The sequence below is a fragment of the Podarcis gaigeae genome (assembly GCF_964106915.1).
Source record: "Podarcis gaigeae genome assembly, chromosome: 6".
NCBI classification, from domain to species: Eukaryota; Metazoa; Chordata; class Lepidosauria; order Squamata; family Lacertidae; genus Podarcis; species Podarcis gaigeae.
Window position 1 is genome coordinate 80958572 of NC_139682.1, and position 17161 is coordinate 80975732.

A 17161-nucleotide genomic window follows, 5' to 3' on the forward strand; every position below is an offset into this window, starting at 1 on the left:
GTATGCTAACACTGGGGTTTAATTTTTTTTGCCCCAATGCAAAATCAAGAGGAGAAATGTATCTGTTCCAGAGCTTACCTGGAGGCTTGGACCTTCCAAAGACCAGGTATCTCAAGGTACATGATGAAGACACTTGACTGGAAGAAGGCAGGTGTTTCAGTCCTATCCAGGACCTTTTGAATGCATAGCTCTAGTATTGGAAGACACAAGATTTGCCCACCTTGGAAGAATGGCAGATGCAAGTGATGGACTATATGGAGTTGGCAGAAATGACTGGCAGAATCCGAGACCTGGGAGAAGAATCAGTGGAAGAGGACTGGAAGAAGTTTAAAGACTATCTGCAGAAACACTGCAAAGTTTATGAATGTTAAAATAATGTTGGATTTGGAAATAATAAGGCATTAGTGACATAGCTTAAAAAGTATGCAAAATGTAATAGAAAAGGAGGAAAGATTAAAGTGATATTATGTCGAAAGTAAATAATATTATAAAGGTGATTAAGTACGAGGAGAAAAGATTGGTGACATAATAGAATGAACTTAATAATTAGAAATGAGATCTGAAAGAGGGTAAGGATTTGCTGTATCTGATTGGGTAAAGAGGAACACAAAAAAGGGAGGCGTGAGGAAGTCAAGAAAGGAAGTTAATTAAGTATGATCGAAAAAGTTGGAGTTTTTATGTTTTTGTACTTGGTTGGGTGGAATTTTTCTTTACTGTATTTTATATTTTTGTGTTTTGATCTGTTCTATGTGTTACTTTTGATTATGCTTTATTTCTTTTTACACTTTTTCTATTTCTGTGGTGGTTATGTACTTTTATTTTTTGTAAAAACCTAATAAATATATTTTTTTAAAAAAAATGAATGCGTTGCTCTAGTGCTGAGTGGCCCTTCTGCTATGGCATAGAATTATATGGTATACAGTCGTACCTCAGAAATCAAACGGAATCTGTTCTGGAAGTCCGTTCATCTTCCGAAATATCCGTTCAACTTCTGAAACGAATTCTTGCTGTTCTGGCTTCTGGCTTAGCCACACAACCTGCATTCGCTCCATAAGATGCACACACATTTCCCCTTACTTTTTAGGAGGGGAAACGTGCATCTTACAGAGCAAAATATACAGTAGTTAGCTATCTATCTTGATATATCCCTAGCATTGCTGCAAAATACAATATCCCATGAGTAGACCAACCATGTATTTGGAATTTACTTGCCTCTCATGAAACCTACAAGGACATATAAGGAAAGTTACAGGGAGGGATTAAAGAGTCTTGAGAGTCTAATAAAAGCTAAAAGAACAAGGCAAGCTTGCCTCCCACAGAAAAAAAATACTTAAGTAAGGTTATGATGATTTCCAAAACATTTAAATAAACTTTTATGGAAAAAGAAAACAAAGAGTTTTGGGGTATCCTAAAGGCAGCAGGAGAAGGAGACAACAGAGAATGAGATGATTGGACGGTGTTCTCGAAGCTACAAACATGAGCCTGATCAAACTGTGGGAGGCAGTGGAAGACAGGAGTGCCTGGCGTGCTCTGGTCCATGGGGTCACGAAGAGTCGGACACGACTAAACAACAACAACAAAGGCAGCAGTTTAGTATGAGCCTTTGTAGGCTAGAACCTTCATCAGATTAGAAAAGAGGGGTTCAAAGGCTAGCAAACAAATGGAATAGTTACATTTAAGTCTTGTAGCAGAACTAAAAGATTAAAAATCCAAGAGACTGTAGTTTGTGTCCCAACCACATTTAAGAGGACAGAGTAATGCAGAGCATGGATGCATTCATGATCCAGATCAGATTTAGATGTGTTCCACTTTTGCCAGAGGACACAGACTATATCCCATTTATCAAGAAACAGAGCAGTTCAGTGTAGGCATTAGCAAAGACTGAACTTTCCAAGCATCTTTAGGTGGGAACAAAGGTATTACATTATCTGGCAACCAGCAACACTGCTACAGCAAGTGAAAGCAATTGAAGCAGTTTCCAGACAGGAGTGCTTGCAGGGTTGCCGTTCCTGTCCAACTGCTGTCATGACACCTCCAATCTGCTACTGCAGCAGTGCTGCTGGTTCTTAGAAACTGGAAAAAAATAATGAGTTACAAAAAGCACACGCCCCTAATATATATATATAAATGCTCATAGATATTAGTAGGGCTTGTCAGCACTTGGTGTCAAAGAGTTTGCATCAAGAATGATAGAATATATCTATATATATTCTATGTATGTATATAAGAATGAAAGGGGGGAAAACCACCTGAAATTACAAAGAGTAAAAAATGACACAAAATAGGTACCACAGGTAGCTTCAAAACTTTTAGCAGCAAACACAGGTATAGTCAGTTCAAAGCACTGCTTTATATTTCCTTTAGGAAGATGCTTAATAAAAAATATATTAACTCGAGACTTTGTTCTATAATTAATCTAGCTAGTGTTGCCTGGTGTACTGTTGAAAAATATTGAGTTTTTTTTGTTTTTTTTTTTTTTAAAAACACCCTTTAAAAACTAATAAGAAAAGCTCAGAGGAGAAAGGTGACATAATGGCATCTGTAATGTACCATCTCAATGTTTGGATAATCAGTATATGGTACATATCAAAAGCATTTTTCAATTCGCAGTAGTAGCAAATGTCTTTACTCTAGCATATGTGGAAGTCTCAAAGAAAAATTAAATTTTTAAAGAAAGTTTTTAAAAATAAACTTCAGTGTTTAACAATAAAAAAATGTTGAAAGTGTAGATTTGGCTGGTTGCTCTCATACAGTCGTACCTTTGTTGTCAAACTTAATCCTTTCCGGGAGCCAGTTTGACTCCTGAAACGGTTCAGAAACCAAGGCGCACCTTCCAATTGGCTGCAGGAGCTTCCTGCACTCAACTGAAAGCTGCAGAAGCTGCATCAGACGTTCGGCTTCTGAAAAACGTTCGCAAACCAGAACACACACTTCTGGGTTTGCGCCATTCGGGAGCCAAAACATCCAAGTACCAGGCATTTGACAACCAAGGTATGACTGTATTTAAGAAGAGGCAAGGGAAAGAACCGTTTCTTTCCTTTTGTTTCACTAATGCATTACTGGAAGGACAGATCCTGAAGCTGAGGCTCCAATACTTTGGCCACCTCATGAGAAGAGAAGACTCCCTGGAAAAGACCTGATGTTGGGAAAGATGGAGGGCACAAAGAGAAGGGGACAACAGAGGATGAGATGGTTGGATAGTGTTGTCGAAGCTACCATGAGTTTGACCAAACTGCGGGAGGCAGTGGAAGACAGAAGTGCCTGGTGTGCTCTGGTCCATGGGGTCACGAAGAGTCGGACACAACTAAACGACTAAAAAACAACAACAAACCTTCAAGGAACCCAAGAAAAGGTATGTGAATGTGGAAACAGACTGCCCTCTATTCTAATCCAATTCTCGGTGTTCACCACACACTTCCCTAGCAAACATCGGAATGGAACCAGAATGGGAAGGCTGCTTTAAAGACCACAATTGAGGCTGTCTAGTTGTCCTGGTGTCCCCACCAGCTGAGGAAAGGTGGTTGGTGTCTAGAGATAGTCTTCTCAGCTATGACACACACTTATGGAATTACTTCCTCATTGAAGTTAACCTTGTGCTAATCCTAGTACCTTTTTTGCACCAGGAACTGTTAAATTTTCCATTATTTTCTTTGTATTACTATTTAAACCATGTTGTAATCAATTATATTTTGCTTTTGTATTTATCTTGTTTTTGCAGATCACCCTGAAGGTAATGCTGGAGGATGGTATATAAATCATTTAAATAAACAGAACAGAATAAAATGGACTCTCACCTTGACAAATGTAGCCATAATACAATGCAGCAGGATTACTTTTCAAGTTAAAACAAAAAAATTTCCTTCCAGTAGCACCTTAAAGACCAACTAAGTTAGTCTTTAACTTAAGTTAGACTAACTTAGTTGGTCTTTAAGGTGCTACTGGAAGGAATTTTTTTTGTTTTGACTATGGCAGACCAACACGGCTACCTATCTGTAACTGGTACTTTTCAAGTTATTAGTCAAGATTCTCACCCCACTACAGTGCCATTCACACAGCAACATGAATTTATATGAACAAGTTAGGGTATAAATCACATCCCTGTTCTTCTTAGTTTTCACACCAGGCTCAAACATTACCATGCCTTCTGTAGCTTCAAGCCTGCCTGGTCCTCACTCTAGAGAGAAAAGAGTTATTTTTCTTTACATGCTTTAATTATGGTCTCAAAGTTTTGAAGTGGTTTGCAAATGTTCACAGTGGGCACTTAAGCATTCTCCAATATAACGCTAGAGATCCATCTAAAGGACTCCTTTAGCCACTCAAAATTGCTCCTCCAGCCAGTACTGTGCAGATACGATGATGCTAGGAAAGCATTCCTTCTTAGCTGCTGTTACTGCCACAACATAAACTATAAAGTGAGCTCTAAACTGTGTTTGGTCACACTTGATTCAACTTTCCCTCCAAATACATCTGGCGATCATCCCAACCAATTCATCATCTCCAAGTACTTGATGTACAAAAGAGCCAAGACAGTTCTATACAGTGGTACAGAGTGCTTGAAAACCATCGTGTCTACATAACAGGTAATTTCTGAATTCTAGAATGTGATTGAACAGGAATGTGAAGCAAGCTAACAGAAAGGACTCTCGGGAATCTAGTAGCAATCATCCTTTCTGGTTGAGAAATTATATAACCTGCTGCACTTGTTGAGTTAGGAGCATTTTGGAATGACTGCAGGAAAAATCCTGGCCCATAAAAGATATGGCAGTCTAAGCATGTGTACTGAAGTCTCCCCAAACCACTGTTCTGTGGCTCCTCAAAACCAAAAACAAGACCAATCCCAGCAAGGAGATTGTTAGGCAGCAGGATGATATATGCAATAATGGAATTTTAAACTAAGTGCCTGATATCAAGTGCAAACACTCGAAACTGAATTTGATCAGACAGGAAGCTGAAGAGGGAGATGGGATAGCACAGTGACCACCTCCTTCCTAACCATCAAGTCTGGGTCAGCACCGCAACAAGAACCCAAAGCAGACAACCTTGGAAAATCCAACTCATTCACCCATCTCATTGATGCAGGTCAACAGCACAATTTGGGATTAAATCCTGGATGACAGCAGGAGCATCTCATCCAGTAGAATGGAGCTGCAGCCATGGCTTTCCAGCAGCAGCACTGCTGCTGCTTACCAGAACAGTGAGGGGAGAAGCATGGTGTCAGCAAAGTCAGGACTGTGCAGTCTGTCAGCTCCAGAACACTTCTTGTTTTATTTGGGGTGATGGTCATTTATACTCAACAGGCCTGGTGGACGGTCTTAGTGAACTGAATGTGCATTCTCAAACATAGAATCTTATATCCACTGCAATGCCTAGGTAGTTCGTTCACACACAAATGTATAGGAAGATGGAATATAAAATGAGATACTAAATAAATTTGAAATGATGTGGAAAGGGGTCTCTGAGAGTAGGAAGTTGGGAAATCACCAACCTAAATGTATGACCTTATTCATAGGACTGTCAATATCGTGGTGCCATCATAATGAGTTACCCATTTAAACTTTTAGGCATCAGATTCTTTTTTGCTCATTAGGGTAAAGCACTCAATAGCACAACACTGTGCTGAAGATTCATCTGTATTGTCTAATGAAAAGAGAGTCAGTAGCCACTATTATCCTTATTGGATTCCAAGATCTTGCGCCTGACTCCTAATTACTGTGTTTCTCACTGCTCGTATAAAAAACAGCACAAACACACATACACACAGTGAGAGAAATGTTCTTATTTTTCTGTTGTGTTCTCATTTAAAAAAGAGAGAGCTGGGGATGCATTCATTGTACTTCCCTCCTTCCCTCAATCTTTATATACCTAAAATAAACTCATGCTGATCCCACTACAAGAACTATGAAAATATGAGTATAGTGTGACACCTTATACATATTTAATCATAGCCTGATAGGCTGTCATTAACTTCAAACAGCAATCCGAGTTCACTACATTAAACATGATGCCTACGTTAAGAGGACATCATAAACTACTCTCAAGAAAAAGATAGGTAAGAAATAGCCACACATCCAAATTGCATTGCAGGCAGTTTTGGACATCTCTAGGGTAAAATCAGAAGAAAATGCATAAACTGGATTCTCAAGTAGATTAAATTATGACTTCAATAATCACAGATTTAAAATTGTGGTTTCTTTAGTAACGAAAAACTAATTATAAACCAGAACTGGTCTCTCTGAACAAATACTGGGTTAATGCCACTGTTGTAAGCTATGCCTAGCCTTCCGTGAATCTGTGTGTGTATAAAATGGTTTTCAGTGCTAAAAAGGATATATTTGTATTTCTGTTAAAGGGAAAATGCTGCCTTGACTAAATATCCGCCAAATGTATCACCGGATTTCAAATGCTAGAATGAAAGGAGTTAAATGGACGGGTTTGACAGTCCTAGGTAAAATAAAGGCATCAATAGGCCATAATGAAGTCTGTCACAGAAAGGGAAAAGAAGGAGAGGCCTCATATTAAATGTTATGTCAAATTGGAATATACAGAAGAGAAAACAAAACCTTCATATTGTAGCAAGTGTAAACCTACAGAATTATTAATTCATAAGCAAAATATATACAATTTGGTTATAAATATTAACAGGACATTGTCAATCTTTGTAGCACCACATTTTTCACCCTCTTGGCTTAAAAGTGTCATCTTGGCAAGGAATATTCTTCAAAGCACAAAGATGCAGTTTCAACTCTATGCTGTAAAGCAAAGTTAATATTCCTTCTAAGCGTCACAAAAATAGTATTTTGAAGGCTGAGGGTGAGGACTAATTAAAAAGTACACTTTTTGTATCCAATAAACCTGAGACACTTACAATGCAGTGAAAAACAACAATAATCTAGTCTGGAGAACAAAGGACTTGTATTAGGGAGGGAACTGATTATTTGACAAGAAATGAATATATAAAAATAGAGTGGAATGATCTACCCAAGCTTAAGTATCTTAAATGCAGCTATTAGAGTAATTCATTTAGCTGAGTGCAAGTTAAGAAACAAACAAAAAACAAAAAAACCCTCAACTACGATGAAGTTGTTTTGGCTTTTTAGCTTTGTTGTTTTAAATGCTGCCTATAAAAATTAATAATAAATAAAGAAATAAGATTAGCTAGCTTCACACTTTCCCCCATACATAATATAATACAATTAACCCAACAGTGAACTTGAATACGTTTAATCTAAGAACTAATCTCAAAATTTTTAACAGCTGGCTGTTGAAATCTTTCCAGTGTGTTACTACAATTGGCAAACCTACTAGTTTTTAGTGTGCTAAAATTATAATTGGGCTTGTTGGAAAGTCTATTAACAGTAATGGAAAATGGCAATCAGTTGGTCTTCCTAACTTCCTTCCCAGCCTAAAATGCTCATGGTCTTGTTCAAAGTTCAGTGCATAGAACAGTCATGTTCACTCCAGCACAGCCAAATAGTTCCCATTCCTTTCCCTAAACATTACAGGAAGAAGAAGGGTGGCAAAACTGGGTTGGGGTTTGTTTTGCTACAAAGCCAAATAGGTGGTGGTAAGCAGACCTCTGATACCACCTGAGACCTTTATTTCTGTTCCACTGGAATAGGTTAAGCATGATCTTGTGCCTCATTAGGGTATCAGAATATGACTCAGGGTTCCAAAAATCTCTCAGAAAACCCTTGTTGCTTTATGGTGAACGAAGAAATGAATGTAGCTTGTGGAAACAACCTGGAATTCCATAGAAATATGCCAAGAGTGTTCACTGCTTATACATTCGTAAAAAGCACTTTGACAAAGGGTCATCTGCAGGCACACATGGGCCTGTGCAGTCCCTTCCCACTGTTTGAAAGAAGCATTCTGTTGTGGCCAATAGAATAGGTTGTAGTGCAAGCTTGGTTCTGGGTGTGTGTGTACATATACACAGTTTCGCTGGTTTGCAAATATGTTCAACAAGCCCCAACAGGTCGACCGTTCCTGTATTTTATTAATCTGAGCAAGTATACCCCAATTAGGTCAATTTTAAAAATGACTCATAACTTTTCCCCAGGGTTTTCCTAGGGTCAGGTTAGGGAACAAAGCCCTAGAAACTAACATGGGTGCAGATTCCTCATCCCCTGGAACAAGCAGAAGCCCTCTTGGCTGTGCCATAATTATTTAGTTTAGTGTGTACAAATGGTGATTTCTAGTTTAGTTTCTATTTCGTTTATTTTCTATTCATTTAGGTTCTACAAATACTAAGGCTTTTAGTAGAGGGGCACCAATATTTTGGAACACTGCTCCCACTGAAACCACACAGGCACTCACAATTCTATCATTTCACTGCCTGTTGAAAACACTTCTGTTTAGCCAAGCATTTCAGTGTTGTTTTTTATGATTTTGTAAATTTATGGTTTTTTAAAAAAAATTCTTGGAGGCCATATTTTTTTAATAAGTTGGTGGTTTAGAAATACTTGAATAAATGAATGGCTGGGTGGGTGAATGAATGGACAGAACATCTCAAATGGTGCATTGTGGAGGGACTGCTTCAAATATTCTTCACAAGCTTGTTCTTCTATCATAACACTTTCAGTTTGGTGCCAAATCACCCAGCCAGCATTGCAACTAAGAGCATAGCAGCCTACTGCCTGGTTTTTGAGAAGTCACTGGTCTAAGCTCTTTCCATATTATCACTGCAATGACTTGTGGGTTCATTCCTGTTGGCAAAAATCAAGCGTTATGGAAGCAGCCTTCACAGGCTCCAAGGGCCTTTGATTGTTTTGCTTTGTTTTCACAACTTCAGAAAGAAACATGTTCCTACATGTTTGGATGGTCAGTACCAACATTTTTAAACATACAATCTGGTTTCACAGCTGAATTATTATGGTAAAAATCTCAAAGGGGAGAATATATAAACAGAAATGCCAACATTAAATATTATAGTTGGCACAATGCCAGATTTGGAGTCTAATGACGATCTCCTCCCCACCTATGTTTCCTTGCAATCATGCATAGCATTTTAAGATTAGCAGCAAATGTTGATAGTGAGATATAAATATGGACACTGCGATAGCTTGGAAAGGATTTACAGAATTGAAACCAAGAGTAGGATTTGCGGCAATCACTTATAATTTAGGGTACCTGAGAATCCAGAAATAAAATCAGAGTAATGAGAATCAAAACAAAATATGAAAAATAAAAGATGATTTCTATTTATTTCAAACAATGAATATATTAAAAAAGAAAGAAAACTCTCTCTTAAGAAAAACGCCTACCTTGATCATTCTAGATAGGTCTCCAGCATCTGCTAATTCCAGTACAATATTTAGTTCATTGTCTTCAATAAATGATGCATAGTATTTGATTACATTTGGATGATTCAATTGCTAGAAAAAGAAACAGATACTTTAGTCTACAGTACGTATAGCCTCAACTATTGGTTTCCGCCATTTAATCCTATATACACAGGGGCAGGGGAGCAGGGAGAACACCCCTTTCTTTACTAAAAGGAAACATTCATGTGTTCATTATTTGCATGCCTTATTTTTAGATAACAAAAAACCTTGAACCAAGTCTAAAAATCAAACTTAACAAAGAGGATACCAGCACCTTGAACTAAGCCAGGAAACAATACAGCAGCTACTACAGGATGTCTATGTTTTTTGGGGGGTGGAAAAATTAAAAAAAAAAACTTCATTAGCTTCTCAACCAATGACCACTGTAAAACATAACTAAAGTAGAATTTGGAACCAGAAGAGGTTTTGCATTCTACACTCCACTCACAGGATTAATAAAGGCACCACTAATTTCCAAATGCATCCATTGGATTATTCTAAAATGGATATATTTGCAATATTTTGCTCTTTCTCAGAAAATTATTGAGGTTTTTAAAGCTGAATGCGTCCAGACAGACAAGAAAAACTCAGCAAAGCAAACTTTTGGCAGGCTTATGCCCAGGTCAAGAACAGTGTTGACAAAAAGTAATAATAACAATCCACATAGAATATACGTTGAGGAATATAAACAACTTATCACACTGTCTTAAATTTTGCCTCAAAAGTTGAGTTTTTAAAAAAAATCTATTTTGTATTCAAAGCATATGGCTACATATCTCTTCAGCACCATGATCATGAAACTGAACTGAAAAGCTATTTCAAGGCATGATTATCAATAGGTGAAGAACTGAATGCAATGCAGCTATGAGCTTTTTCTAGTCCCTACTCTCTTACAGCAAAGCTTCCTATTATGTTTTTAGTTCCTGCAGCGCAGAATCACATGGGGCTCAGTCTGCTCACACAGGTAGCCTAGGCTACTACTTCCTAGGTGCATATCTGACCAAGGGTAGTTTCTGTACTCAAATCCATCATCTGCTCAACCACAGAGCGGAGAACCTCTCCAATACCATTTCTTCCATAGACATAGCAAGGTCCTCCACAAAGTTGTCAGTAAGGTGCATGGAATTTTCTATATGTGCAATGAGGCAACTCCTACCAAAAATACCCATGTTCTAACTGACAAGGCACTCCTAAAAATATAAAGGAGCAGTTGCTAGTACAACACAAAGAGCTACGGCTGGGGCGGAGGGGGAGCGGCAAGGTGGGAAGTTAGGTGCAGACACCTAAGTAACCTTTAAAATCACAGGTAAGGTTTGTTATATTTTTAAAGCAGAGAGTAAGCACAATAATAGTCGTCAAGAAACATGTCACCTTCTGCAATCACAAAGACCAGAAACTTTTTCTAAAGCCCCAAAAACCTAAAACCTGGGAATTTTGTCAGAGCATCTTTCTGGTTGGCAACAACAAACAGGAAAAGAAGAGCCACATTCACTCCAAAGGAAAGCCCCCTCCTGTAAACTGTAACTCACCTTATTTATATGTCTCTTTGCATCATTCATAATCAGTATTCAGTAAGGCACTTTAGAGGAACAAAAAAGTTTGTGTGTGCACAGACAAAGCTTTTGTCCTTGTTTTACAAAGTGCATCTTCTCTGGATCACACTGCAGTCTGCTTTTGAGAACTAAGGATTCTTGTATGGCAAGTCTTCACCCCCACCTACATAACAAACCTCATTCAAAAACAGCTGTTTCTGATATAACTTGGTAAGGTGGCGGAAGGTGGGGAGTGGAGGCCAGCAGTTCAAAGGGAAAATCCTACAAGGATAAGCTCTCGGTAACAACTGGGGCAGCTCTTGGTTGCCACTTTAAACTTTGAAAAGGCAGCTTACAATGCAATGCGATATGGATGGGAGACTGACATGCATAAAAGGAGTACAAAAGCACTGTATCTTTGTGTGCATGTGTGTGCACATGATGTGTTCTATACATATATTGTAGGGGAGGGGTAGTAGCTCAGTGGCTGAGAAAAAACTTTACATATAGCAGGTCCAACCTAAAAGGATTGCCAGGGGGCAGTCTCAGAAAAGCCCTCTTTCTGCCCAAAGCCGTGGAGTGACAGTCAGAATGAACAGTACTGAGCTAGATGGTCAAACAGTCTGGGCAGCATCCTAAATTCTTATGCAAAAGGCATAAATACAGTATATGCTCGAGGGAGCCTTTTTTCCAAGTAAACAATCGTGAAGATCAGCGGACAAATTCTGCTCCCAAGTTCCATCTTTGACTGAAGTGAGGGCAGCTGGGATGAATTGAAGGGTATCTTTTCGGTAATGGGATGCTCATTATGGAACTCCTGAGAAATTCATTAGGCCAGTTCTATTTTTAACTTGTTCCTTAGGTTCTTTTCTACTTTCAGCAGATATTTGAGATTATGGTGCAATTTATTTTTTCAAAAAACAGCAGCTGACCTGCCACCTGTTTCATGAAATAGTAATCTTATATATTTTGTAGCAGGTTTTTTTTTGGGGGGGGGTGGGAATTATTGATGCTAAAGCTAGAATAGGTTCCTATCATTTTAGCTTTCATTTGTTATTTATTATGAACCTTGTTGCTGTTGTCTGTAAGCTGCCCTGAAGGGCAGTGAGATACAAATCACAATGACACACGCACACAGAGAGAAGTAAATAAACATATCAAGTAAGTTCTGCTCTGGTTATTAGCTATGGAGAGTCGAAATGCAACTCTACTGCCTCAAACACCAGCTGAGGATATGCAAGTTTTGCTGCAGCTGCATTTAAAATACATGCATGCCCCTCTATCATCCCAAATCCATAGTGAAGACATTTCTGGTACGCCTTCTCCCAAATCTTTAGACTTGGGAATAATAAAAATCTGAACAAATAAATGCTAAAGTTCACCTTCATTCAAGTAAAAAAAGAAAGTCATTTACCTTAAGAAGATCTATTTCTTTGATGCAATCAGCTCGGGCTTTGGCGTCCATTAAATCAAATATCTTGTTTAAAAAAAGGAAAAAAGAAATAATTCACAGGATATATATCATCAATGTTTGCTTTAATTTCGTGCCCTAAAAGTAATGTCGCATAAATGAGAAATCCCCAAACTATGTGACATGAGATATGCATTCAATTAAATAATTAATACCTGCTGTTAGTACCACCCATTCACAAGAGTACAGTGGTACCTCGGGTTAAAAACTTAAATCTGTTCTGGAGGTCCATTCTTAACCTGAAACTGTTCTCTCTCTGTTCAACATATATGTTGAAATTGTTAATAAAAAATTTATTAAAAAAAGAGAAACTGTTCTTAACCTGAGGTTACCACTTTAGCTAACGGGACCTCCCGCTGCCAGCACGCCACAATTTCTGTTCTCATCCTGAAGCAAAGTTCTTAACCGAGGTACTATTTCTGGGTTAGCAGAGGCTGTAACCTGAAGCATCTGTAACCTGAGGTACCACTGTACATAAACACGGAAGAGGCCCCCTGCTGCATCTCTGAATGCTACGCTGCTCTAGCTTTGCCTCTTCTAAACAGCCTACACTGGGGGAGTAGATAATTCTACAGCATCTCCATGGTGGATGTGTGATTGCATCTTTCACCCACTGTTCATGTAGAGAAGCAGCAGTAGAACCACACATTCTCAGGGGAGGCTTTCTGTTGTGCTTCTGCACAATTGCTCTAAACTCGTCTCCTTCCAATCAGATGGCACGACCAGATCAGCGACTCATACAGAAACTAGGCTGCACCATGGGTGGATACTTTTAAAATATAATTTACACACGCTAAATGTAAACCTTTGGGAATACAAGAAGTGTGCCTTGAATTTTAATTCAGAGAAAAAGCGTGTTTCAGCTACCTGACATTTCAGAAACACTGGCATAAAATGAACTGTGACATTCATTTTTTAAGCGCATCTGGCGTGATGATGATAATCAAGATAGTTATACAAGTCTAGATCTGGAGCTGCATTTCTGTACATGCTATCTCATTTAAGAGGACCCCTAATGTCTATGTGACGACAGCTGCTTTCCAGGGAGTCAGGAGCTAGAGAGAAACCCCTAAAGGTCAGCACCACAAGAGAGTTGCATATGCCCCCTGGAAATCTGCTCTTAGGCAACATGTTCATGTTCAGTGGGTCTTCCTGGAAAACAAAGCAGTGTTTCTTCGGCAAGGTTTTTCAGTGTGGTTGATGGGTGTCGTCAGATACATGGTGATATGTGGATGTCTGATGGGATTGAAAATTGCAGGTGTGCTTTTTTTGCTGTAATTAGAAGTGTCCACATATTGTGAAAGCAAATAAACAAACAAATGAAAGGCTGTCTCAGAAGTATAAAACAAAAGCACTGAGAAGCTTTGCAACCCCCAACCAGCAATGTACTTTTCCATCATCACTTAGAAGCCCTCACTAGAATTAAGGTAGCAAGGACAGTGGTCCTGTCAATCACTTTTCCCATTATGACTTTCTTCCAAAATCTGTGCTTGTTTGGGGAAGTTCTCTTACAGAAGCAAGGTAATTTTAGTTGTCCCCATTTTTGTCGTCCAAAAAAAATGCCCTAACTATGTTGAATATACACGGCCAGGGAAAGCAAAAATAAACAGCTTTGGCAACAGATGTTAACCAAGGAATCAGGATGCTGCGTAAATCTCACAGGACAAATATATTTTAACCAGCCAAATTGCTAAGAGAAGCGGAAAGACGCACTTTAGCAGGAACACACCCCAGGATTCTCACACCTCTGTGCATTGCAAATGCTGAGATTGATAGAAAGCAAACTCTCTGTGCTGCAAGTTATGATTCAGGAAGGAGACTGAGTGGCAAAGCAGAACGATAGCAAGATAAGTCACATGAATGGAATGTTATGACGAAAAAAAATAGCATCTGACTAATAGAGTGGGGAAGGAAGGTCTAGCACTGTATAGTCAGTTTTGACTAAATATTGAAAAGCAAGCTGGTGTTGATGGAAAACACAGAAGCAAAAGTTTACGACTTGGGGTTTAGAACATGCCTGGCAAAAGAGAAATGTTGCAGCCCTCAGCTGCTATAAGTCTCAGAGCCAGAATGAAAAACACACTCTCTTGCTTAGATCACCTTGGCATTAAAATCCTAAGACTTGGCACATGTGATTAGCTTCCAAGAATCTGATTGCCTTTGGGAAAACACAGCAGGCATGTTCATGTTTTTTTAAAACTTACCAGACAAAAACCTCAACCCACCAGGTACTTCAAGTTCCTATTTGCCCTGTCCCCACCACTCATCATTGTGAGACACCAACATCCGATCCCTGCTGTATCACACTGAAGGGGACAAGTTACGTTATTGTAGACTCCTTCCCTTCCTGGACACTGTGGTCAGGTTGAGTGGTAAGCAATAATGTCTAAATGTCCCCAATGTTAAACTCAGCAACAGAAGCATCTATTTGCAGAAAACAGCACCCATCAGGGATTTAATTTTTTTTATTTTTTATTTTGCAGGAAAATGGCATGGGTTACCTCAACCCTGCACCATGATCCCAAATGGCACCTCCAACTGCTTTTTGTTAAAAAGAGACATGACAGGTCTCAATTATTCTAATAAAAAAAACCCTGAAGTGAAATGTATAGTTTGATCCCAAACCCAGGAATAAATTAGGAAGAAAGGACCCATATAAGGGAGAAAAGCAGATAAATAGTAGATTAACTAACAGTGAAATTCTCAAAAGTCAGCCCCACTGTTTCCAACAAGGGAACCCTGACCATTAGGTCCAGTCGTGACCGACTCTGGGGTTGCAGCGCTCATCTCACTTTATTGGCCGAGGGAGCCAGCATACAGCTTCCAGGTCATGTGGCCAGCATGACTAAGCCGCTTCTGGCGAACCAGAGCAGCGCACGGAAACACCGTTTACCTTCCCGCCGGAGTGGTACCTATTTATCTACTGGCACTCTGATGTGCTTTCAAACTGCTAGGTTGGCAGGAGTATGTCTAGGAGTACAGCCTAAAAAATTAAGCAAGTTGACTAAGTAAAACTGGACAGCTATGGAAATTTACCTTAAAATATGCGTTACTATACAATATTTTACAATATTTCAGAAATACTGACTCACCGATTGTCATCTTACAGTTCTTTAACACCTAGATCTTATGTTGCACATATTGCATCCTATATCTTATGTAAGAATGACAGCAAAGTATCCTTTGTGTCAACATTTGTAACTTAAGTCTCCCACCTCAAAAGCTATGGCAATGGCTTCTGAAGTTCATAAGAGCCTTGTTAGAGAAACAGCAGAAATTATTTGGATGACACATATAATGATTTGTCCAGCTGCAAGTATTTAAGCAGCCAAGCGCTTGTTTTACTGGGTTATTGGCTAATTCACAAGGTTACTGATGAGGTCATTATTGGGTTAGAAGCTTGCATTGCACTAATGGATACTGCACTCTTGTGATAAAATAGCTCTGCACACAACTGCTGGTTGTGCCACAGAGAGCCACACTTTGCACAAGCATGCTACCATATTATGCAATAGTTTTATGCATTACTCTAATTGCCTAGGGTGATGGAAAGGAGGTGTGCTGAAGGCATTTATGTCAACCCAATGCACTTGTTCTGTGAACTAAAAGGGTTTTATGCTCTGGGATCTTCACATGAAGGGTGGTATACAAATTTAATTAACAACCACCACCACAACATCAACAATTATTGTCAGGAGCTGCCGGATCTGTGTGACACTCATCTATGTGGTGAACCACTAAATTACACAGGGTAGAATGACTCCACCCTCTGAGGTAGGCAATTGGATCTTTCTGGGCAGGAACGAACAAACAGGGCTTCCTGTTCCTGCTGAGCCTTGATTGAGCAAGACGGTCTTCCTAAGCTCTGGCATGTTCCTGTATGCTTGCTCTTCATTTGTGCTCTTCTAGACTTGCTCTTCAGTCATGACTTTCAACTTGTCCAATAGCTTCTGGGTCTTGTCTCAGACTGCTACTCATGGCTAGCACTCCCAGGGTCCTTCCATGAGCAAAACTCTCCTTCTGTCCGCAAAGCAATTGTACTGGATGCATCCCACTGTATGCTTTCCTCCAATGATTTCAACAGCTCTGAACTGTGCCCACAGTCAACATCACCCAAGCTCCAATTCTTACATGCAATTTGTTGGAGCCAGCAGGAGAAAATAGCCCCCTTTATGAAATATCACCACAAGGAAACATTTGTTTCTGAAAAGTGAATACTTCTGAAGAGAGCTTGATGGTGTCATGAAGATACTATTAATTGGTAATGAGTGTTGAAGAGACTATGGACACAATTCAGAGAAGCGTACAGCTAACTCGCCAATTCAGTAGGGCTTTTATCTCCTCTCAAGTTACATAATATAGTTCATTTTAAGTTCGCCAGAAGCGGCTTAGTCATGCTGGCCACATGACCCGGAAAAACTGTCTATGGACAAACACCGGCTCCCTCAGCCAGTAAAGCAAGATGAGCGCCGCAACCCCAGAGTCGTTCACGACTGGACTTAATGGTCAGGGGTCCCTGTAAGTTCATAGGGGATTCAAAAGAAGTTTTCAATACAGAGGAGTGGAGTTGCTGTTTCAGGGGGGAAAGTGAAAATCCCCCTCTCTGTGTGTGGACAAGCTGTACTACACAAATAAAAGCTTCAATGAACTGTAACTACATTATGCCAAATTTAATGTTTTGAACAACACAACATTAGCAAAGTGAGCAACTATGTTCCCATAGGGCACATAAAACAATTTGATATCTAAAATGGGGGGGGGGTTTGCTACTATAAAGCAGAAAACTGAAAATTACCCCAAAACAGAGTCATCAAGGGATGCTGTTTACCACAGCT

General features: G+C 39.3%; 1 protein-coding gene and 1 long non-coding RNA gene across 9 annotated transcripts in view; one reads left to right on the forward strand and one right to left on the reverse strand.

The window, feature by feature from the left end:
* The window catches only part of NEK7 (NIMA related kinase 7), an 87692-nt gene that overhangs the window by 35710 nt on the left and 34821 nt on the right, over positions 1–17161 (reverse strand). For all 8 annotated transcript variants that reach the window (XM_083745371.1, XM_083745372.1, XM_083745376.1 and 5 more), the window contains 2 exons: positions 12270–12332; positions 9264–9374 (listed from right to left, as the gene is read on the reverse strand). In XM_083745371.1, coding sequence (XP_083601497.1) covers positions 9264–9374; positions 12270–12332 — 174 coding nt within the window. The remainder of the gene's footprint in view (positions 1–9263; positions 9375–12269; positions 12333–17161) is intronic.
* On the forward strand, positions 866–2474 carry LOC310847782. Its single transcript, XR_014566020.1, has 2 exons — positions 866–1414; positions 1583–2474. It is a non-coding gene; the product is annotated as an uncharacterized lncRNA (long non-coding RNA).